Here is a 24,826-nt window from a genome sequence, read left to right on the forward strand (position 1 = left end):
AATTGCTTTCACAAGTGTTAAGAAGTATCATATAGTAAAAGGTTTGTCTTTTCTACAAGCACTCCATTTTCACAGCAAGAGTGGTACAGAATACTTAAACAAGGAAGAGAGTATTCATGGAAGATATAGTATGTAGCTCTTTGATATACTAATGCATAAAATTCAAAATGATTAAACTATAGTACATGTGGAGCTTTTTACAATGGCAAGGTGGTGGTTACAGAAAGCATGGCCCTGGGGTATCAATCTCTAGAAAGCAACCACCACCCTTCTATGTGTGTTCTCATTTTTCATTTTTCTTAATCAGCTCTGCTGTTGGCTGCTTCTTAGCAAAACTGGTAAAAACAAAATTGTAATCATTGAACATAGTACTCTAGCAATCAGGACATTTAAAATCTTCCATATTCTAGGGGCAAAGAAAGTAGTGAGTGACATTTAAAACTATGATTTACAAGCAAAGTGGTAAAAACTTTTCCTGCATGAAAGACTTCCACAACTTTCCCAATCAGGTCATCACAGAAGGTCTGACTTAAGGTGGTTTTGAAGCTAACGTAAAAAATTCTGTTTCTGGAGTGATGTGAATAGTCTGGTAAATTCCATCCGATTTCATTCCATTGATTAAATAACCCACAAGGATTTAACAGTGTGGCAGAACCTAGTATTAGGTCACTATTTCCACTCTCATGAGTGACATCCTTTGTAGTGATGCCATCATTCATGTAAGACTGACTCATAACTGCTTGGTCAAGCTCACTATCAGAATTTCCAGGGTTTAATCTGTTTGCTTGCCAGATTCTCTGGGAAATCCAAAGTATATACAAGTACCAACAGTCAGAATTCACACATTCCATACAATATGTTGTTCCAGTTGGGAAAATTACATTAAGAAACTGTTTCTTCCTAGAAATTCTGGTGTGGGCACACTTGGTGAGAAGGCTTCATGAAATTTCAGGCGAATAAGAGAAGCTTTTCATTGAGCCAAATCCGATGTCATCCCTAGCAAACTTCAACAGGGGAACCAGTGCTTTCAGCAAAAGTTGGTCCCATATGTCTTCCAAATAAAATGTCTCTTGGAGATAAACGTGCTACTGTCACTGAGTACATAAGCTTCCTGATTGTCAGTTTTTGTCACACTTACGATGGAACATTGCAGATCCTTCCAAAATATGTCACCCTCAGATCTTGGAGTGGTGAAAAGACTTCCAGATTTTTGGTTTGCATCGGGTTGCTGCCAGGAGGACCTCCAGCAGCTTCTAGGTCCCATTGAAAAACTGTGCAACTTCCATCATCATGAGACTAGAGAACAATCAACAACCACAGCAAATCAACTAAATGAAATACCTTTTTCTTTTTCTGCTGCTGCTGCAAATTGTTCAGGATGTGTTACATTCTGGTTCCTTTTTTTGCTATAATTTTATATTGATATTTTTTAAGGATTAAAAACTCTTCCTGGCTTTTTCTTTCTTTCTTTTTTTGGTAAGTAAAAGTTGAATTTGAGACAGGAAATAGAGGCAGATACAGTTCAGTCTCCTGTAGTCTGTTGTTTCACCATTAGAGAGTAGAGTGAGCACTAGCTAATGTTGCAGTACGTACTGTGGAGGACTGTAGATGTCATTATACTCTTTACTTTTGTCTTATCTTACTACATTGACAAGCAACTCTAGTATAGTATCAAATAGAGGTAGCAAAATTGGGCAACTTTGTCTTCTTATCCCCCCAAATAATATTTCTGATATTTCATAATTGCAGTGTTCATTGTAGCTTTTTGTGGATTTTGTTTTATTAGGTTAAGGGTTTTCTCTCTAATCTCATTTGCTGAGAGTTTTTTATATGAATAGTTATTGAATTGTATCAAATACTATTTCTGTGTCTTTTGAGATGATCGTTTGGCCTTTATCCTTTAATCTGCTAATGTGGTGAATTATATTATTTCTAAGATTAAGCCAACTTTGCATTCCTGGGATCAATCCAACTTGGTATAGTTTATTTTATTTATTTAAAAAATACATTCTTGAATTCAGCTTTTTAATTTTTCTTTAGAAGTTTTACATTTATATTCCTCAGTGCAATTAACCTATGCATTTCCTTTCTTTTACTGTCCGTTGTTTTGATGTGAAAGTTATACATGTCTTATAAATGTGTATGAATGTTTTATATTTTCTTTTCTCTGAAAGAATTTATGTATAATTGGAATTATCTGGTAATGTATGCTGATAAAGCTCTCTGGGTTTCTTTGGTTGGAAACATTATAACTATGCTAAATTAAACTATAAGTTTAACTACTTTTGTGATTACAGGAATTTTTTCCAGGTAGTTTGTTTCTTTAGTATCAGATTCAATAAGTTGCATTTTTCTAGGAATTTATTCAAATCATCTAAGTTTTTAAACTTATGAAGATTTCACAATATCCTTTTACTATTTGTTTAAACTCTACACTATCTTATGCTGTCTTTTAAACTCCAGATATTGTTTATTTGAGTCTTCTCTCTTTTTATTTTGATTAATCTTGCCACAGCACTAGTTTCTCAGTCTTTTTAAAGAATCAGCATTTGACTTTATTGACCCTATTTCATGACTGCTTTCTTTTATATTTTCTTTTCTGATCTTTATTATTTTCCTTTATCTAGTTCCTTCATTTTATTCTGTTTTCTAACTTTTAAAGATAGATGCTTAGCTCATTAGTTTTTAGCCTTTCTTTTTAACTTAATGCAATAAATTTCCTTTTTACAATACTATGAGAGTTGTATGTCACATAAGTTTTTTAAAAATGATTACAACCTTTATTTTAGATTCAGGGTGCAAAAGTGCAGGTTTGTTACATGGGTATATTGCATGAAGCCGAGGTTTGGGGTATGACTGATCTTGTCACCCAGGTAGTGAGCATAGTACCCAACAGTTTTTCAGCCCTTGCCCTCCTCTCTCTCTCCCCACTCTAGTAGCCCCCAGTATCTGTTGTTGCCATCTTGATGTCCATGAGTACCCAGTGTTTAGCTCCTACTTATGAGTGAGAACAAGTGGTATTTGGTTTTCTGTTCCTGCATTAATTTGTTCAGGATAATGGCCTCCAGCTGCATCCATGTTTCTGCGGCATACTTTTAAACATAGCTATTTTCATCATAGTTCGGTTCTGAATATTTTCTAATTCTCTTTAGCATTTCTTCTTTAGATTATAGGTTATTTATGTTTGTTAGTTTACTCACAAAGAGTTTCCATTTTGCAATGCAAAGCTATTATTGATATCTAATTTTTAAAAAGAATCAAGAGACTTTTAAAATTTGTTTTAAATATTTTTAAGGTTTAAAAAGTGTTTAAAGTTTGTAATTCCTAGTAGGAAAACATTATCTGAATGGATACCCTAATGGCAAACCACTGTAAAATGCTTCAGCTGCATTTGGGGTAGAGGGGTGGGGATTATTCTCAAAGCACCCCAGTTCTCTTGATGAGAAGGTCAGAGGTACACTGGTTTGTATTGTTGCAACATGCATTAGGTGGTCCAGGTTGCATTTCCTTCACCAAGGGCTTTATTTATCAGAAGGGCATTACGCTTGACCTACAAATTTGGCTGACAATTTACAAATGAGATTCATAACCTTTCCATTGTACTGGTATTTTGACATACTTGCTGGGTTCTAGGCCACATCCTAGAAGGCCACCATAACTTCTGGACCCTGTATGGCTGCAAGAACCTCTGGATCACTAAGAATGTCATTGAGTTCAGGCATTCCTGCCATTCCAGGCATTCCTCCGTGAACATTAACAGGCCTTCCCACAGGAAAGCCAGCTGGAAAAGAGAGCCTACTGAGTTCCTGATCCCTCTGGGCTCTCTCATGCTCTTTTTTGAGGCTTTTTAACTATTTTTTCTTTGATCGCTCACTCTTCATGGTTTTGCTCATACTTTCTCTGATGTTCTGCAATTTTCTAGGCCCTAGGTTGAACTTCTTTCAGCATTGTGCTAGCATCTTCGTAATCCAGTTTACAGACAAGGGGCAAGATCACGGGCTGCTTCTTCCCAGTGGCCCAGAAGTCTGTGTGTGAAAAGCACTTGTAAGGCTCATCACTTGTAAGCCTGGGCTGAATCAGGATTTATTTCAATGGCTCTGTTACAATATCAGATGGCAGCATTTGGCTTCTGTAATTTGTTGAAGACACTGGCTCTCTTTGGCATGTAGAATGGTCAAGAGAGGATTCAGCTTGAAGGCATCTGTGAATAAGTCAATGGCTTTCTACGGTTCACCATCATTTAGGGCTTCAGTGGCAGCCACTTTCTTATCATTTGCGTAATCCATCATCTGTTATATCTGCATTTTCATCTCCCCTTTTTTATTTTTAAAATTTATTTTATTATTACTTTTTAAATTTTAAGTTCCAGGATACATGTGCAGGACATGCAGGTTTATTACACAGGTAAATGTGTGCTGAGGTGGTTTGCTGCCCCTATCAACCCATCACCTAAGTATTAAGCCCAGCATGCATTAGCTATTTTTCCTGATGCTCTCCTTCTCCTTGCCCCTCCAGCAAGCCCCACTGTGTGTTGTTCCTCTCTGTGTCCATGTTTTCTCATTGTTCAGCTCCCACTTATAAGTGAGAACACGTGGTGTTTGGTTTGCTGTTCCTGCGTTAGTTTGTTGAGGATAATGTCTTCCAGCCCCATCCATGTCCCCGCAAAGAACATGATCTCATTCCTTTTTATAGCTGCATATTATTCCATGGTGTATATGTACCACATTTTCTTTATCCGGTTAACCATTGATGGGCACTTAGGTTGATTCCATGTCTTTGCTATTGTGAATAGTGCTGCAGTGAACATACACATGCATGTATCTTTATAACAGAATAATTTATATTCCTTTGGGTATATACCCAGTAATAGGATTGCTGAGTCAAATGGTATTTCTGGTTCTAAGTCTTTGAGGAATCACCACACTGTCTTCCACAATGGTTGAACTAATTTACACTCCCACTAACTATAAAAGCATTGCTATTTCTTCACAGCCTCACCAGCATCTGTTGTTTTTTCAGTTTTTAATAATTGCCATTCTGACAGGCATGAGATGATACCTCATTGTGGTTTTGACTTGCGTTTCTCTAATCAATGATATTGAGCTTTTTTTCATATGTTTGTTGGTTGCATGAATGTCTTCTTTTGATAAGTGTCTGTTCATGTCCTTTGCCCACTTTTTAATGGAGTTGTTTGTTTTTCTCTTGCAAATTTGTTTAAGTTCCTTATAGATTCTGGATATCAGACCTTTATCAGATGGATAGATTGTAAAAATTTTCTCCCATTCTGTAGGCTCTCTGTTCACTCTGATGATAGTTTCTTTTGCTGCGCAGAAGCTCTTTAGTTTAATTAGATCCCATTCATCAGTTTTTGCTTTTGTTGCTGTTGCTTTTGACATTTTTGTCATGAAATCTTTGCCCATGTGTATATCCTGAATGGTATTGCCTAGATTTTCCTTTAGGGTTTTTATAGTTTTACAGTTTTGGGTTTTACATTTAAGTCTTTAATCCATCTTAAGTTAATTTTTGTATAAGGTGTAAGGAAGGGGTCCAGTTTCAATTTTCTGCATATGGCTAGCCAGTTCTTCCAGCACCATTTATTAAATAGGGCATCCTTTCCCCATTGGTTGTCAAAGATCATATGGTTGTAGGTGTGCAGTTTTATTTCTGAGTTCTCTGTTCTGTTCCATCGATCTATGTGTCTGTTTTTGTACCAGTACCATGCTGTTTTGGTTACTGTAGGCTGCAGTATAGTTTGAAATTGGGTAGCATGATGCCTCCAGCTCTGTTCTTTTTGCTTAGGATTGTCTTGACTATATGGGCTCTTTTTTGGCTCCATATGAATTTTAAAGTAGTTTTTCTAATCTGTGAAGTATGTCAATGGTGGTTTAATGGGAATTCCATTGAAGGTATAAGTTACTACGGGCAGTATGGCCATTTTCACAATGTTGATTCTTCCTATTCATGAGAATGGAATGTTTTTCCATTCGTTTGTGTCTTCTCTGATTTCCTTGAGCAGTGGTTTATAGTTCTCCCTGAAGAGGTCCTTCACTTCCCTTGTTAGCTGTATTTCTAGGTATTTTATTCTCTTTGTGGTAATTGTGAATGGAAGTTCATATCATGGTTTGGCTCTCTGCTTGCCTGTTGTTGGTGTATAGGAATGCTTGTGATTTTTGCACATTGATTTTGTATCCTGAGACTTTGCTGAAGTTGCTTATTACCTTAAGAAGCTTTTGGGCTAAGACAGTGGGGTTTTCTAGATAGAGGGTCATGTCATCTGGAAACAGACAGTTTTACTTCTTCTCTATTTGAATATCCTTTATTTCTTTCTCTTGCCTGACTGCCCTGTCCAGAACTTCCAGTACCGTGTTGAATAGGAGTGGTGAGAGAGGGCATCCTTGTCTTGTGCCGGTTTTCAAGGGGAATGCTTCTAGCTTTTGCCCATTCAGTATATTGGCTGTGGGTTTGTCATAAATGGCTCTTATTATTTTGAGGTATCTTCCATCAATACCTAGCTTATTGAGAGTTTTTAACATGAAGAGATGTTGAATTCTACGGAATTCAATATTGAAATAATCATGTGGTTTTTGTCTTTTGTTCTGTTTATGTGATGAATTACGTTTATCGATTTGCGTATACTGAACCAGCCTTGAATCCTGGGGATGAAGCCTACTTGATCATGGTGGATAAGCTTTTTGATGAGCTGCTGGATTCAGTTTGCATCAGGATTGCACTGAGGATTTTTGCATCAATGTTCATCAGGGATATTGGCCTGCAGTTGTTTTTTGTTGTTGTATCTCTGCCAGGTTTTGGTATCAGTATGATACTGGCCTCAAAAAATGAGTTAGGGAGCAGTCTTTCCTTTTCCATTGTTTGGAAGAATATCAGAAGAAATGGTACTGGTTTCTCCTTGTACCTCTGGTAGAATTCAGCTGGAAATCTGTCTGGTCCTGGGCTTTTTTTGGTTGGTAGGCTATTTATAACTGCCTCAATTTCAGAACTCGTTATTAGTCTATTCAGGATCCAACTTCTTCCTGGTTCAGTCTTGGGAGGGTGTATGTGTCTAGGAATTTATCCATTTCTTCTAGATTTTCTTTATTATTATTATTGTTATTATTATTATTATACTTTAAGTTCTGGGATACGTGTGCAGAACGTGCAGGTTTGTTAAATAGGAATACATGTGCCATGGTGGTTTGCTGCACCTATCAACCTGTTATCTACATTATGTGTTTCTCCTAATGCTATCCCTCCCCTAGTCCGCCAACCCCTGACAGGAACCAGCATGTGATGTTCCCCTCCCTGTGTCCATGTGTTTTCATTGTTCAACTCCCACTTATGAGTGAGAACATGTGATGTTTGGTTTTGTGTGATCATAGCCCACTGCAGCCTCAAACTCCTGCTTCAAGCAATCCTCCTGCCTTGGCCTCCCAATTAGCTGGGACTACAGCCACACGCCACTGTGCCTGGCTTTAGAATCTCTTTTTAACTCGAGTTTTCATGTGCCCTTAATTTTTAAAAATTTTTATTGATACATAATAAATGTATATATTTGTGGGGTACATGTAATATTTTGATACATGTATACAATGTATTATGATCAAATCAGGGTAATTGGCATATCCATCACCTCAAATGTTTACTACTTCTTTGTGTTGGGAACATTCAGAATCCTCTCCTCTGGCTATTTTGAAATATAAAATAAATTTTTGTTAACTATAGTTGCCCTACTGTGCCCTAGAACACTAGAACTTATTCCTCCTATCTAACTGTAATTTTGTCCCCATTAGCTAACCTCTCCCCATCCACTTCCCTTCCCAGCCTCTGGTAACCACTATTCTACTCCCTACTTATATGGGCAGGATCTATGGGATCAACTTTTTTAGCTCCTACATGAGTGAAACATGTGGTATTTGTCTTTCTGTGCCTTGCTTATTTCATTTAACATAATGTCCTCCAGTTCAATCCATGTTGCTGTAAATGACAGGATTTCATTCTTTTTTATGGTTGAATGATATTCTATTGTGTAAATATACCATATTTTCTTTATTCTCCTGTTGGTGGACACTTAGGTTGTTTCCATAACTTGACTATTGTGAGTAGTACTGTGATAAACATAGGAGTGCAGATATCTCTTTGACATACCAATTTCCTTTCCTTTGGATATATGCCCAGCAGTGGGATTACTGGATCATATGGTATTTCTATTTTTAGTCTTTTTGAGGAGCCTTCATACTATTTTCCATAATGGCTTGCATTCCCATCAAACTTGCATTTCCATAAAAAGTGTATGAGTTCCCTTTCCCGGGCCGGGCGCGGTGGCTCACGCCTGTAATCCCAACACTTTGGGAGGCCGAGGTGGGCAGATTATGAGGTCAGGAGATTGAGACCATCCTGGCTAACATGGTGAAACCCCGTCTCTACTAAAAAATACAAAAAATTAGCCAGGTGTGGTGGCAGGTGCCTGTAGTCCCAGCTACTTGGGAGGCTGAGGCAGGAGAATGGCATGAACCCAGGAGGCAGAGCTTGCAGTGAGCCGAGATCACACCACTGCACTCCAGCCTGGGTGACAGAGTGAGACTCCGTCTCAAAAAAAAAAAAAAAAATGAGTTCCCTTTCTCTATGTCCTCACCAGCATTTGTTGTTTTCTGTCTTTTTTATAATAGGCATTTTAACTGGAATGAGATGATAGCTGATTGTGCATTTCCCTGATGATTAGTGACATTGAGCATTTTCTTACATACCTGTTGGCCATTTGTATGTTTTATTCTAAGAAATGTCTCTTCAGATCATTTGCCCATTTTAAAATTGGATTATTTGTTTTTTTTGTTTTGTTTTTGCTGAGCTGAGTTCCTTGTAAGTTCTGGATATTCATCCCTTAATGGATAGTTTGCAAATATTTTCTCCCATTCTGTAGGTTGTCTCTTTTCTCTGTTGATTGTTTCTTTTGCTGTGCAGAAGCTTTTTGGTTTGATATAATCCCATTTGTCTATTTTTGCTTTTGTTGCCTGGGCTTTTGAGGTCTTATCCAAAAGATCTTTGCCCAGACCAATGCCCTGAAGCATTCTCCTGTTTTCTTCCAGTAGTTTCATAATTTTGGTTCTTACATTTAAGTCTTCATTTTGAGTCAGTTTTTACATATGGTGAGAGATAGAAGTCTAGTTTCATTCTTCTGCATATGGATATCCAGTTTTCCAAGTACTATTTATTGAGGAGACTGTCCTTTCTCCAGTGTGTCCTTTTGGCACCTTTGTTGAAAATCAGTTGGCTGTAAATGTGTGGATTTATTTCAGGGTTCTGTATTCTATTCTATTAGTCTCTGTGTTTTTATGCCAATACCATGCTCTTTTGGTTACTATGGCTTTGTAGCATATTTTGAAGTCAGGTAGTGTGATGCCTCCAGGTTTGTTCTCTTTGCTCAGGATTGCTTGGCTAGTCTGGCTCTTTTGCGGTTCCATATGAATTTTAGGATTGTTTTTCTATTTCTCGAAGAATGTCATTGGTATTATGATAGGGATTGCGTTGAATTTGTGGATCACTTTGGGTAGTATGATGTGACTTTTTAATGTACCATTTCTTTATAAATGTGTGTATATATTTCCTTTGAATAAATGAAAATGTGTGTGTGTGTATGTGTGTGTGTGTGTAATTTTGGAGCTATGATATAGCCACTTACCACAAAAAGTCTCAAAGCTACTTATGGCAAAAAAAAAAAAAAAAAAAAGGTATGTTTCACCCTTCAAATTACCACCAGATTGAGAGGCAGAGCAAGATGGCAGAATAGAACCCTCCAGTGATCATCCCCCCACAGGAACATCAAATCAGACAAGTATCTACACAAGAAAGCACCTTCATAAAAGAATTAAAAATCAGGAGAGCAATCACAGTACCTTTTTTAAACATCATACCAAGGAAAGAGGTACTGAAGAGGGTAGGAAAGACAGTCTTTAATTGCCTATACTACCCCTCCCCGCATGCCCCAGTAGCGGCCACGTGACACAGATAGAGAATCTGTGTACTTGGTGGAGGGAGAGCAAAGTGATTGTTAGGACTTTGCATTGGAATTCAGTGCTGCCCTGTCATAGCATAAAGCAGTACAGGGCAGAATTCGGCCAGTGCCCATGGCGGGAGCATTTAGACCAGCCCTAGCCAGAAGGGAATTTTCCATCTCAGCAGTTGGAACCTGAGTTCTGGCTAGCCCCAGTATCATGGGCTATAGTGTACTAGGGTCCTGATAAACTTGAAAGGCAGTCTAGGCCACACAGACTACAGTTCCTGGGCAAGTCCTGGTGCCATGCTGTGCTCAGAACCAGTGGACTTGGGTGCATGCGACCCAGTGAGACATCAGCTACGGTAGACAAGGGAGTGCTTGCATTACCCCTTTCCCAACTCCAGGCAGTGCAGCCTGGAGTTCTGGGAGGAAAGGGAAGAGTACAGAGGACTTTGTCTTGTAATTTGGATACCAGCTCAGCCACAGTAAAATAAAGCTCCAAGCAGAGTCCTGAAGCCCCAATTCCAGACCATAGTTTGTGGATGACATTTCTAGACCCACCCTGGGCCAGAAGGGAACCCATTGCCCTGAAGGCAAGGACCCAGTTTTGGCAGAATTCACCACCTGCTGACCAAAGAGCCCTTGGGTTTTGAATAATTATCAATGGTAGCCAGGCAGCAGTCACCATGGGCTTTGGGCAAGACCCAGTACATGCTGGCTTCAGGTGTGATCCAGCACATTCATAGCTGTGGTGGCCACAAGGAGAGACTCTTTCTATTTGAGGAAAGGAGAGGAATAGTAAAAACGGCTTTATCTTGCAACTTGGGTACCAGCTCAGTCACAGTATAATAAAGCACAAATCAAACTCCTATAGTTCCTGATTCTGGGCCTTAGCTCCTGAAGGGCATTTCTAGATCTGTCGTGGGCCAGTAAGAAATCCGCTTTCCTGGTGGAGCTTGCAGTGAGCCGAGATAGTGCCACTGCACTCCAGCCTGGGCGACAGAGCGAGACTCCATCTCAAAAGAAAAAAAAAAAAAAAAATCCGCTTCCCTGAAAGGGGAGGCCCGGTCCTGGCAGGATCTATCACTTGCTGACTAAAGAGCCCTTGAGCCTTGAATAAACATCAGCAGTAGCCAGAAAGTAGTTGCCACAGTACCAAAACCCAGTACTGTGCTGGCTTCAGGTGTGACCCAGCGTAGCCCCAGTGGTGGTGTCCAAGGGGGTGCTTGCATCACCTCTCCTCCCACTCCAGTTGGCGCAACATGGAGAGAGAGATTTTGTTTGCTTGGCAGAAAGTAAGGGAGGAGAACAAGAGACTCTGCCTAGTAATCCAGGGAATTCTCCCACATCATACCCAAGACCACCAAGGCAGTACCTCCATGAGTCTGCAACGGTCACAGTGTTACTGGGCTTGGGGTGCCCCCTAAGATACATAAGGCTGCAATGACCAAAGTCATAGATCACAACACTCAATTCCCTTTGAATACTTGGAAAGCCTTCTCAAGAAGGACAGGTACAAACAAACCCAGATTGCTAAGATTAGAATAAATACCTAACTTGTCAATGCCCAGACATTGACAAACATCCGGAAGCATCAAGACCATCCAGGAAAACATGACCTCACCAAACAAACTAAATAAGGCACCAGGGACCAATTCTGGAGTGACAGAGATATGTGGCCTGGCCTTTCAGACAGAGAATTCAAAACAGCTGTTTTGAGGAAGCTCAATGAAATCCAAGATAATGCAGAGAAGGAAATGAGAATCCCATCAGATAAATTTAACAAAGAGATTGAAATAATTAAAAACAAGAAATTCTGGATCTGAAAAATCTGACAAATCAAAGAATGTATCAAAGTCTCTCAATAAATACTTGACCAAGCAGAAGAAACAGTTGGTGAGCTTGAAGACAGGCTATTTGAAAATACATAGTCAGAGGAGTCAAAAGAAGAAAGAATAAAAAATAATGAGGCACATTTACGGGATCTAAAAAATAGCCTCAAAAGGACAAATCTAAGAGTTATTGACCTTGAGAAGGCAGAGAAGAGATAGGGGTAGAAAGTTTATTCAAAGAGATATTAACAAAGAATTTCCCAAACCTAGAGAAAAATATCAAAATTCAAGTATAAGAAGGTTATAAAACATCAAGCAGATTTAACCCAAATACTACCTCAAGAAATTTAATAATCAAACTCCTAAAGGTCAAGGATAAAGAAAGGATCCTAAAAGCAGCAAGAGAAAAGAAAGAAATAACATATAAAGGAGCTCCAATACATCTGGCAGCAGATTTCTCTGTGGAAACTTTACAGGCCAGGTGAGAATGGCATGACATACTTAAAGTGCTGAAGGAAAAAAAAAAACTTTTATCCTAGAATAGTATATATCTGATGAAAATATCCTTCAAACATGAAGGAGAAATAAAGACTTTCCCAGACAAACAAAAGCTGAGGGATTTCATCACCAGACCTGTTCTGCAAGAAAAGTTAAAGGGAGTTCTTCAATCTGAAAGAAGAGGATATTAACAAGCAATAACAAATCATCTGAAGGCACAAAACTCATTAATAGTAAGTACACAGACAAATACAAAATGTTATAACACTGTAATTGTGGTGTGTAAACTATTCATATCTTGAGTAGGAAGACTAAAAGAATAACCTATCAAAAATAGTAACTATAACAACTTTTAAAGACATAGTATAATAAGATTTAAATAGAAACAACAAAAAGTTAAGAAGCGGCAGTGGCTGGGTGGGGGATGAAAAAGTGTAGAGTTTTTATCAGTTTTTTCTTTGCTTGTTTTTGCAATCAGAGTTAAGTTTTCATCAGTTTAAAATAATGGGTTGTAAGATGTTACTTGCAAGCCTCTTGGTAACCTCGAATTTAAAAACCTACAATAGATACACAAAAATATAAAGTAAGAAACTGAAACATGCCACCAAAGAAAATCACTTTCACAAAAAGGAAGAAAAGAAGGAAGGAAGAAAGAGAAGACCACAAAACAACCAGAAAGCAAATCACAAAATGGCAATAATAAACCCATACTTATCAATAATAACACTGAATTAAATGGACTAAACAATTCTCCAATCAAAAGACAGAGTAGCTGAATGGATTTAAAAAAACAAGACCCAATGATCTGTTGCCTACAAGAAACGCACTTCACCTACAAAGACAAACATAGACTGAAAATGAAGGGATGAAAAAAGCTATTCCATGCAAATGAAAACCAAAAAAGAGCAGGAGTGGCCATGCTTGTATCAGATAAAATAGATTTTAAGACAAAAACTATAAAAAGACACAGAGAAGATCATTATATGATAAAAGTATCAATTCAGCAAGAGGATGTAATAGTTATTAATATATATGCACCCAACACTGGAGTATCCAGACATATAAAACAAATATTAGAGCTAAAGAGTGAAATAGACCCCAATACAATAATAGTTGGAGACTTCAACATCCCACTTTCAGCACTGGATATATCTACCGGACAGAAAACCAGCAAAGAAACATCAGACTTAATCTGCACTGTAGGCCAAATTGACCAAATACTTACAGAACATTTTGTCCAAAGGCGACGGAATACATATTCTTTTCCTTAGCACATGGATCAGTCTCAAGGATAAGACCATATGTTAGGCCACAAAAGAAATCTTAAAAATATCAAAAAATTGAAATCATATCAGTAGCTTCTCTAATCATAATGGAATAAAACTAGAAATTGGCTGGGTGTGGTGGCTTATGCTGTAATCCCAGCACTTTGGGAGGCCGAGGCAGGCAGATCATGAGGTCAGGAGTTTGAGACCAGCCTGGCCAACATGGTGAAACCCTGTCTCTACTAAAAAAATATAAAAATATCCAGGTGTGGTGGTGCATGCCTGTAATCCTAGATACTCAGGAGGCTGAGGCAGGAGAATTGCTTGAACCCGGGAGGCGGAGGCTGCAGTGAGCTGAGATTGCGCCACTGCACTCCAGCCTGGGTGACAGAGTGAAACTCTGTCTCAAAAAAAACAAAACAAAACAAAACAAAACAACAACAAAAAACCCTAAAAATCAATAACAAGAGGAACTTTTTAATTTATCTTTTATTTTTTATTTTTTTTTTTATGGAGTCTCCCTCTGTCGCCCAGCCTGGACTTTAGTGGCATGATCCCTGCTCACTGTAACCTCTGCCTCCCGGGTTCAAGTGATTCTCCTGCCTCAGCCTCCCAAGTAGCTGGGATTACAGGCATACACCACCATGCTCAGCTAATTTTTGTACTTTTGTAGAGACTGGGTTTCGCCATGTTGGCCGGGCTGGACTTGAACTCCTGACCTCAAGTGATCCACCCACTTCGGCCTCCCAAAGTGCTGGGATTACAGGTGTGAGCCACCACACCCAGACTGGAACTTTGGAAACCATATAAACACATGGAAATTAAACAATACGCTCCTTAATGACCAGTGGGTCAACGGAGGAATTAAGAAGGAAATTAAAACATTTCTTGAAACAATAAAAGTGGAAACACAAAAGCAGTGCTAAGAGAGAAGCTTATAGCAATAACTATCTACATGAAAACAGTAGAAAGACATCAAACAAAGAACCCAAGCATGCATCTTAAAAAACTAGAAAAGCAAGAGCAAACCACACCCAAAATTAGTAGATGAAAAGAAATAATAAAGATCAGAGCAGAAATAAATGAAATTGAAATGAAAAAAATATAAAAGATCAATAAAATGAAAACGTACTTTTTTTAAGAAAAGATAAACAAAATAGACAAATTGTTAGTCAATAGTTACACTTTAGCCAGGCTAGGAAAACATGAGAGAAGACCCAAAGAAAATCAAAGATAAAAAAGGAGACATTACAACTGATATCACAAAAATTCAAAGGACCACTAGAGGCTACTATTAGCAACTACATGCCAATCAATTGGAAAACCCAGAAGAAATAAATTCATAGACACATCAAACCTACCAAGATTGAACCATGAAGAAATACAAAACCTGAATAGATCAATAACAAGTAAGGAGATGAAACCCTTAATAAAAGGTCTCCCAGCAAAGAAAAGCTGGGGACCCAGTGGCTTCACTGCTGAATTTTACCAAACATTTAAAGAAGGATGAGTATCAGTCCTACTCAAACTCTTTCAAAAAGTAGAGGAAGAGGGAATACTTCCAAACTCATTCTACAAGGCAAGTATTATGCTAATACCAAAACCAGACAAAGACACATCAAAAAAGGAAAACTAGAGGTCAGTATTGCTGATGAACATTGATGTGAAATCCTTAACAAAATACTAACAAACTGAATTCAACAACACATTAAAAAGGTCTTTCATTATGACCAAGTGGGATTCATCCCATAGATGCAAGGATAGTTCAACATATGCAAATCAATGTGATACATCATGTCAGCAGAATGAAGGACAAAAACCATATGACCATTTTAATTGGTCATATGCTTTATCAAATGCTGAAAAAGCATTTGATAAAATTCAACATCATTCTATGATTTAAAAACCTCAAAAAAACTGGGTATAGAAGGAATATACCTCAACACAATAAAAGCCATATACAGCAGACCCAGAGGTAGTATCATACCGAACGGGAAAAATGAAAGCCTTTCCTCTGAGATCTGGAACAAGACAAATATGCCCACTTTTAACACTGTTATTTAACATAGTACTGGAATTCCTAGCTAGAGCAATCAGACAATAGAAATGAAGGCATCCACCTCGGAAAGGAAGAAGTTAAATTATGCTTGTTTGCAGATGATATGATCTTACATTTGGAAAAATCTCAAGACTCCACCAAAAAACTAATACAACTGATAAACAAATACAGTAAAGTTGCAGAATACAAAGTCAACATACAAAAATCAGTAGCATTTCTGTATGCCAAAAGCAAAGAATCTGAAAGAAATCAAGAAAGTAATCCCATTTTCAATAGCTACAGATAAAATTAAATACCTAGGAATAAACTTAACCAAAGAAGTGAAAGATCTCTATGAAGATAACTATAAAACATTGATGAAAGAAACTGAGGTTGGCTGAACGCAGTGGCTCACACCTGTAATCCCAGCACTTTGGGAGGCTGAGGCAGATGGATCACAAGGTCAGAAGATTGAAACCATCCTGGCTAACACAGTGAAACCCCGTCTCTACTAAAAATACAAAAAAATTAGCCATGCGTGGTGGCGGGCATCTGTTGTCCCAGCTACTCAGGGGGCTGAGGCAGGAGAATGGCATGAACCCAGGAGGCGGAGCTTGCAGTGAGCTGAGATTGTGCCACTGCACTCCAGCCTGGGCGACAGAGTGAGACAACATCTCAAAAAAAAAAAAAAAGAAAGAAAGAAATTGAAGAGGGCACAAAGCAACATGTTAATGAATTGGAAAAATTAATATTGTTAAAATGTTCATACTACTCAAGCATCTACAGATTCAATGCAATCCTTATCAAAATACCAATGACTGGCCGGGCGCGGTGGCTCATGCCTGTAATCCCAGCACTTTGGGAGGCCGAGATGGGCGGATCTTGAGGTCAGGAGATCGAGACTATCCTGGCTAACATGGTGAAACCCCGTCTCTACTAAAAATAGAAAAAAATTAGCCGGGCGTGGTGGCAGGCGCCTGTAGTCCCAGCTACTCGGGAGGCTGAGGCAGGAGAATGGTGTGAACCCGGAAGGCAGAGCTTGCAGTGAGCGGAGATCGTGCCACTGAGCTCTAGCCGGGGTGACAGTGCGAGACTCCATCTCAAAAAAAAAAAAACAAAAAACAAAAATACCAATGACATTCTGTAAGAAATAGAAAAAATAACCTTACAACTTATATGGAACCACAAAAGACCCTGAATAGCCAAAGCCATCCTAAGCAAAAAGAACAAAACTGGAGGAATCACATTACCTAACTTCAAATTATACTACAGAGCTATAGTAAGCAAAATAGCATGGTACTGGCATAAAAACAAGACACATAGACCAATGGAACAGAATAGATAACCCAGAAATAAATCCATACATCTACTGTGAACTTATTTTAAACAAAGTTGCCAAGAATATACGTTGGGGAAAGGACAGTCTCTTCAATAAATGGTGCTGGGAAAACTGGATATCCATGTGCAGAAGAATGAAACTAGACCCTATCTCTCACCATATACAAGAATCAAATCAAAGTGGATTAAAGACTTAAATCTGAGACCTCAAACTATGAAACTATTAATACTACAGGAAAACATTGGGGAAACTCTCCAGGATATTGGACTGGGCAAAGATTTCTCGGGTCATTCCCCACCAGCACAGACAACCAAAGCAAAAATGGACAAATGTGATCACATCAAGTTAAAAAGCTTCTGCACAGCAAAGGAAACAACAAAGTGAAGAGACAACTAACAGAATGGGAGAAAATATTTGCAAACTATCCATCTGATAAGGGACTAATAACCAGAATATATAAGGAGCTCAAACAACTCAATTAGGAAAGAATCTAGTAATCCAACTGAAAAATGGGCAAAAGATCTGGATAGACATTTCTCAAAAGAAGATATACAAATGGCAAATAGATATATGAAAAGGTGCTCAACATCACTGATCATCAGGGAAATGCAAATCAAAACTATAATGAGATTTCATCCCACCCCAGTTAAAATGGCTTATATCAAAAAGGCAGGCAATAACGAATGCTGCTGAGGATATGGAGAAAGGGAACCCTAGTACACTGTTGGTGGGAATGTAAATTAGTAAGCCACTATGGAGAACAGTATAGAAGTTCCTAAAAAAACTATATAGAAATACCATGTGATCCTGCAATCCCACTGCTAGGTATATATCCAAAAGAAAGGAAATCAGTGTATCAAAGAGATATCTGCACTCCCATATTTATTACAGCACTATCCACAGTAGCCAAGATTTGGAAGCAACCCACATATCCATCAAAGACAACTGGAAAAAGAAAATGTGGTACATATACATAATAGAGTACTATTCAGCTATAAAAAAGGAGATCCTGTCATTTGCAAAAACATGGATGGAACTGGAGAATATTATTTTCAGTGAAATAAACCAGGCACAGAAAGACAAACTTCATATGTCCTCGCTCCTTTGTGGGAGCTAAAAACTAAACTAATTGAAATGGAGATAGCAGAATGATGGTTACCAGAGGGCTGGGAAAGGTAGTTGTGGGGAGTGAGAAATGGGGATGGTTAATGGGTACAAAAATATAGTTAAATAAAAGGAGTAAGATCTAGTATTTGGTAGCACAACAGGGTGAGTACAGTCAGCAGTAATTTGTTGTACATTTCAGAATAACTGAAAGAGTACAATTGGAATATTCATAACATGAAGACATGATGACTGTTTGAGGTGATGGACACCCCATTTACCTGATGTGATTATTACACATTGTATGCCTGTATCAAAATCTCTCATGTAACCTGATAATTATGTACACCTACTGTGTACCCATAAAAATTAAAAAATACCACCAAATTAAGTTTACCAAGTCAGTAGTTCTCAAATTTGTTCAAATTGTAGAGTTCCTGGAGCTGATAATTCATTTTGATGAGTATTATAAATGTTGCTATCTTAAGTTTAATACATGTAATTTTTTGCTTAATTAGATGTTATAAAAAATTCTAATTTAGAACAAATGATTGCAGGAGCCAACTACTTTGAAAAATTATGAGGGGAAAATTTACAATAGAAAATTTTAATAATTTTTCTGCAAATTAGAAAATGCCATTCATTTTACTCTGAATTCAAAACTCTTCCGTTTTTTGTCTGTAAGATGAAATCCCAATTTTGGGGACTGGTGTTCGAGGCATACATGTCTTTTTATCCTTCTATTTCTACTAATTCCTTCCATGACCTCTCTGTCAGAAAAATTGTGAGTTATATACTGGTTTTAAAAAACTTGTTCTATATGCTCTAGTCTTCTATTTGTTAAAAGATAGTTTTCAGAAATGGGTAAAATTATTGTCATGCACATAAGCAGATATAAAAGTGAACATGTGTTAAGAGTAATCTATTCATTAATCAATGAGGGGACCAGGTAGATGTTATAACCAGTTCAAAAGAGAACCCTAAGAACAGACACATTTATAGATCAGGAATATTCAAATGAATGTGTAAATGGAGGCAACGCTGATTTTTCCACATGGGGAAAGGGAAGTCAGTTGAACTTCTACAGACAGGATATACTGTGCATATCTACAGACAGAAATTATTTGGTCTTGCTATCACTCATTTATAACTTACAGAGTTGTAAGATACCCCAAGGACAGTGAAAGGCTAGAATCAGACGACTGGAAAGGTATGTTGTATGTGGATAATGCCTTGTTTTCCACTAAAGCATAATTTTTTCCTATACACCTGGTCTTGTTTTTTCCTGTCTTTCTGGATATTTAATTCCCATCTGTTCTTCAGTGACCTTTAGTATCTGCAGAAATGAATTTTATCCCTGTCTTTTTCATGTAGTCCTTACTGTCTAATTTACTTGCCATTTACTTGTATGATACAGTATTATTAACTATCTTTTTAGCATTTTTAAAATCTACCTAAATATATCATAAGATAATTTTATAGTCAGAAATTATATCAAATGTTAGACACTCAGTGATTATCTGTTGTTTGGAAAGAATATCTTCTCCCTCCTTTTTACTGTGACCTAAGTACCTTAAACCTCTACCACTCCCTCCAGCAACGTCAACAATGTCATGTCCAGCACCATCATGTCTTGTTTAGCCTGGAATTAGTGAATTCTTAATATTGGGTTCCCCAAAAGAAAATCAGTATATTCAACTAAAAACAAAGCAAAAACCTTGGATAATAACCTGCTATGTATGCATAGCTTGAGTTCAACATATGTCTTAAAGAGGTTTTGATAGTTCAAATAGATGTGATTTTTACCTAATAAAGTTATTTTCAATTTCTATCCATTTTCAACAGCTATTTACTCATGTTATCAGTTGTGCAAAGTGGGGAGGGATATTTGACTTGGGAATGAGGGATGTTTTCTCCTTCCAAAATACACGTTCTACAGAAAACCAAACACTGCATGTTATCATTTATAAGTGGGAGCTAAAAATTGGGTACACATGGACATAAAGATGGGACCAGTAGACACTGGAGACTGCAACAGTGGAAAGAGTGGGAGGGGGGGCATAGGCTGAAAAATGAACTAGTGGGTACTGTGGTCACTATCTGGGTGATGGGTTCAATCCTACCTCAAATCTCAGCATTGCGCAATACACCCTTGTAACAAACCTGCACATGTGCCCCCTTGAATCTACAATAAAAGTTAAAATAAAACACCCCCTACATTAACAGAATCACGAAGCCATAATTCCCAGAAAAACAATTATATTCAGCTCATTAATTATGTGTTTATTTTCTTTATTGGTATTTACAAGTATATTCCATGTCCAAAAATTATTGTTTTTTAAGTGTTTTGTCAGTTTTAGCTAAATATTTTAGTTATCAGTAAATAATGTTTATTTTTTACAAGCACTAACTACAAAACTCCACTTCTTTAGATGAGAGATGCTGACAAACATTATATAAAACCAATTACAAAATGTGAAAGTAGCACACAGACGGATACACACATACTGCCACCAATGATTGTGAGATCATATGAGTGGAATGAATGGGAATTAAGAAGAAAAGCTATAAAATTGGTTTGTAACAATACTTTCTAGAATTATTTGTATATTGGGGAATTTTAACCTATTGTTACTCATAGAGTTGGTAAATTAAATTATTTATATAAAATAATGTTTTATACAGAGTTCTTTGCTAACAAAAATATAATTTATAACTTGCTAGGTTTACATTATAAGATTGTCTTCTAATTTTAAGCATATATAGAACAATGATAATATCTATATATCCGTCTGTCTATCATCAGTTTTAAAACTTGGTGCTAGTATTTAAAGCACTCCCAACTTCCTTTAATCACTTAAGGTATACCATTCTTTTTTTTGTTTGTTTTTTGGACCTTTTCTATTAAAGCATAGATATTTTCCCCTCAACAACATATTATCTCCAGACCCTGGGCACTCTCATCCTTCTGATTCTCAGTCACCTTAATTACAATATAGATACCTACCCTTAAAGCCTGTCTTTGAAACTCTCATCCCTGTCCAACTCAGTGAAATTCCCCCCACCATCCCCTCTTTATGGTATCTTGTCATTTTAAACAACAAATATTTGTAGTATGGAAAAAATAAAATCTTTTATGTCTGTAGCCCCTTTTTAGTATATTTTATCCATCTCTTTAACTGAAATCAGGTGTGGAAATAAACAATGCCTACCCAAATGAGAACAAAGCGAGGCTATTTATTTAGAGCTTACTGTAGCAAGGGAGTCAGACACTGTCACTTGCGTTTGGTAGACTCAAAGCATGCAGGGGAGTGGGAAAGCTTTATAGTCAGAAAAGGGGGAAGCCTTCAGATGTTCTCTGATTGTAGTTTGTTAACATGAGAAAGCTGGAAGCAGGCTAACTAGAAGCAGGGCATTTTATGAGATTGGTTTGGTGAGCATATCTAGGTTTCTCTGGTTGGTCCTGAGTTGGGGCAGAAGGGGCCAAGAAATGGAGAAGTTGGCTAAGTCTTCAACATTCTGGGTCAACTGCTACAGCTATAGAGGTTGAGACTGGCTTCCCTGACTGGTTGATGTACAGGCTGCAAGTCAAAGAGTTCTATTGTCATATATGGTCTAGCCTTTGTCCATTTGTATATTCAGTCCATTTGTATATTCAGTCCCACTGACCACATTATTTCCTTTGCTACTCACTCTGGTGGCAGCTTTTCAGTTCCCTGGCATGAGGAAGGATCAGTTTCCCCATATATCTTCCAGATCATTGTTCCATTAGTATTCCTTCCTATCAGTTACTCTCCTGTAGTTCATGAAATGCCCAACCCCCATATTATTTTCTATTATCTACTAAACTCACTTGAGTTCATTAGATTTATTGGGTAACATATATATCCCACTACTTTGTTCTAGCAAGTGATACTGTTACATTAAAAATATTTCAGTACCTCCTTGTAAGTGGTACCTCCTTGTAAGTGGTGTAACAGAAGTGAAATGAAAATTCTACTAAATTAACACAGGTGATATTTTATGTTGCTTTTGAGATACAAATAGGCAAAGAGGAGGAGGGAAGTGATGGCTGGATAGGATAGGAGAGATAGAGGTGGCAGCATAGGTAGGGACTGGAAACGTTAAGAGAATGGGGTATTCAGGGGTCTGAACTTCATACTGACTGAGCCCTCTCTTCCCATTCCTCAATCTCCACTTAATTCTGACTCTCACCTTGGGCCTTATTATTCCCTAGAACTGTATTATATTGAATGCCAGCTCCCCAAGTGTCACCTACCTAACCTGTGGATAAGACAAAGCTGAGTTTATTGCTTACAGCCGTAAGGGAAAACACCACCTCAACAGTGCTTTGGCAGTGTCTCAAAAGAGGAACTGCAAAGTCAGAATTGATTGAGAATTTGAAGTTTGCTAAGGCAGGTCTTCCAATGACTGAGGTGGACTGGGGGTAGGATGGAGGTTTGAATCGGATTGGGTTAGGATCATGAAAAAGCAGTCCAGCATTGGCGGGAATAGCAAGAAGATTTTTTGAGGCAAGGGATGCAGACTCTTAGGACTGAAACTGTGTTTTGATGCTTACTACTGAAGAGTTGACACATCTCTCAGGTACTACTGAAATGAGCAATCAAGTTATTTGCTTAGGCAAGAGTCTCTTGGAATGGTAAAATTATGCTAATGAAGACAATGGAATAGTAAAGTCATATTAATGTGGACACTAACCTGGGTATTGGGGAGTAGTTTCGGTTCTCAGTCACCTGCAGTATCTCAAACTCTGAAATGTTTCCTCTAATTCCAGGTGTCGCCTTCTTCACTCACATGCTATAATGCCTTTTGAGTTTTTTCTTGGCTTTTACTATAACCGCAGCAAACTTATTCTTCTTTTTATAAGCTCCTCCTTGCTTCCCAGCCTGAGTAATCTGTTTAACCTCATGTTTACTAATAATCTATAAAGGGAGTAAGCAAAATGTAGAAAACTGTAAAATACAAATGGAAAGCATCAGACTCTTTTCTGTTAAAAATCTACGGTGAAGTCCATTTTTAAAAGATAATACTGTATAAATCTTATATTTTTGTAAAAAAAAAAACAAGTATAGTGGAAAAATCCAAGTTATATGACTCTCAAAGTATAATAATGAAGGAATTAGATTATATTAATAAATAACTGGTTGAGTTCACTGTAATTTTGAATCTGTATGTTTTTTGAGGTCAATTTTCAACATTTTAGATATTTTTCTACATCTTGGTAAGGGATATTTAATTTTCTATTATGTTATAGATTTTCCAATGTTTTATAGAAAAAAATGCTATGTTATGGAATTAATTTCTTGTGGATTGAAGACAAAAATAGGCAGATATTAACTGGTATCTGATAATATTTTATGTTATTTGTTCTTTAGAGAAATGTTAATTCCTGTATTCTCTTTCTCTTTAGGCTAATTTGCGCCAGAAAGTTACTCACTCAGTACAAACTGATCTTAGTCACTTGAGAAGAGAAAATTGTTCCCAGGTGTACCCTCCAAAGGACACTAGCACCCAGTCCATGAGGGAAGACAGCACTGGGATGCCCAGGCCTCAGATTTACTTGGCTGGTCTTCGTGGAGGAAAGAGCGAAATCACCGATGAGGTCAAGGTGAACTTAACTAGAGATGTGGATGAAACCTAATTACAGACAACGTTTTAAAATAGATGCTACTCAATTATGAACAATAGCAAGTACTTAAAGGTATATTAACATCTATACAAATTAATTTTGTAGGGGTGGCACATTCATTGGTTGTGTGACTGTTTATTGGGTTCCCATATTTTATCAAACTGTTTTCTGTAACACATTTTTCATTCTGTTGAAATTGAAAAATAAAACTGTCCATTTATCTTTTATTTGTTAGAAAAATTTGTCAGCATTAAGATTGAAATTATAACATTTAGATATAAATATAAGATTATTACTGGAATAGAAGTCTATTTCTAAACCATATTTAATGTTAAACATTACAAACGTAAAACCTAATCAATATTTTCAGCTTTTAGCTATTAAATGTTAACATGGATTAAATTGATATGTAACAAAACCTTACTAATTTGGAACAATTGGAGCAAAGGTCCACATGATGTTTTTTTTTCTTTTTTTTTTTTTTTTTTGAGACAGGGTTTTGCTCTGTCACCTAGGCTGGAATGCAGTGGTACAATCACAGCTCACCGCAGCCTCGACCTCCTGGGCTAAAGCAATCCTACCTTAGCCTCCTGAGTAGCTGGGACCATAGGCGTGTGTTACCACACCTGACTAATTTTTAAAACAATTTTCTGTAGAGACAGAGTTTCACCATGTTCCCCTGGCGGGTCTGGAACTCCTGGGCTCAAGAGATCCTTTTGCCTCAGCCTCCCAAAGTGATGGGATTATAGGCATAAGCCACCATGCCCACCTCACATGGTGTTTTTCAAAATGTAGAAATTTGACATAAAATGCTGACACTTGTCCAGCATTCCTGCAAGTAGTAGCTTTGCCCATTCATAGGGCGGGCACTTTCAATCCTCCATTGTCTAATCTAGTTCCTGCTGCCTTATGGGCCTCCCACGTCACTGCTTTGCCTTATTTGCCTGACTGCATAGGCAGTTGTGTTTAAAGCTCCCATGAATTACTGATAGCTATATTTTATAACTGTGGTTTTATTACTCTCTTACATACTTCTAATACCAATTCATGGATAATAAAGCTTCTAGGAAGGGCTGTTTATCTTGCTTTAGTAGCTAGGAGGTCATTTGTAT

General features: G+C 37.6%; 1 protein-coding gene and 1 pseudogene across 12 annotated transcripts in view; one reads left to right on the top strand and one right to left on the bottom strand.

Moving 5' to 3' along the window:
* The window catches only part of CFAP206 (cilia and flagella associated protein 206), a 56,953-nt gene extending 33,012 nt beyond the window's left edge, over positions 1-23,941 (top strand). For 6 of the 12 annotated variants that reach the window (XM_031012408.2, XM_055391156.1, XM_019029995.3 and 3 more), the window contains exons 12-13: positions 20,497-20,640; positions 23,496-23,941. In XM_031012408.2, the coding sequence (XP_030868268.2) occupies positions 20,497-20,640; positions 23,496-23,726 (375 nt within the window). In that variant the 3' untranslated portion in view covers positions 23,727-23,941. Of the gene's footprint in view, positions 1-904; positions 2,284-20,496; positions 20,641-23,495 lie in introns of those variants that run through there. The other 6 variants (XM_055391157.1, XM_063707762.1, XM_055391158.1 and 3 more) reach the window with 3 other exon arrangements.
* On the bottom strand, positions 3,540-5,063 carry LOC134758664 (hsc70-interacting protein-like; annotated as a pseudogene).
* Positions 23,942-24,826: the final 885 nt, after the last annotated feature.

This window comes from Gorilla gorilla, chromosome 5 (genome assembly GCF_029281585.2).
Source record: "Gorilla gorilla gorilla isolate KB3781 chromosome 5, NHGRI_mGorGor1-v2.1_pri, whole genome shotgun sequence".
NCBI classification, from domain to species: Eukaryota; Metazoa; Chordata; class Mammalia; order Primates; family Hominidae; genus Gorilla; species Gorilla gorilla.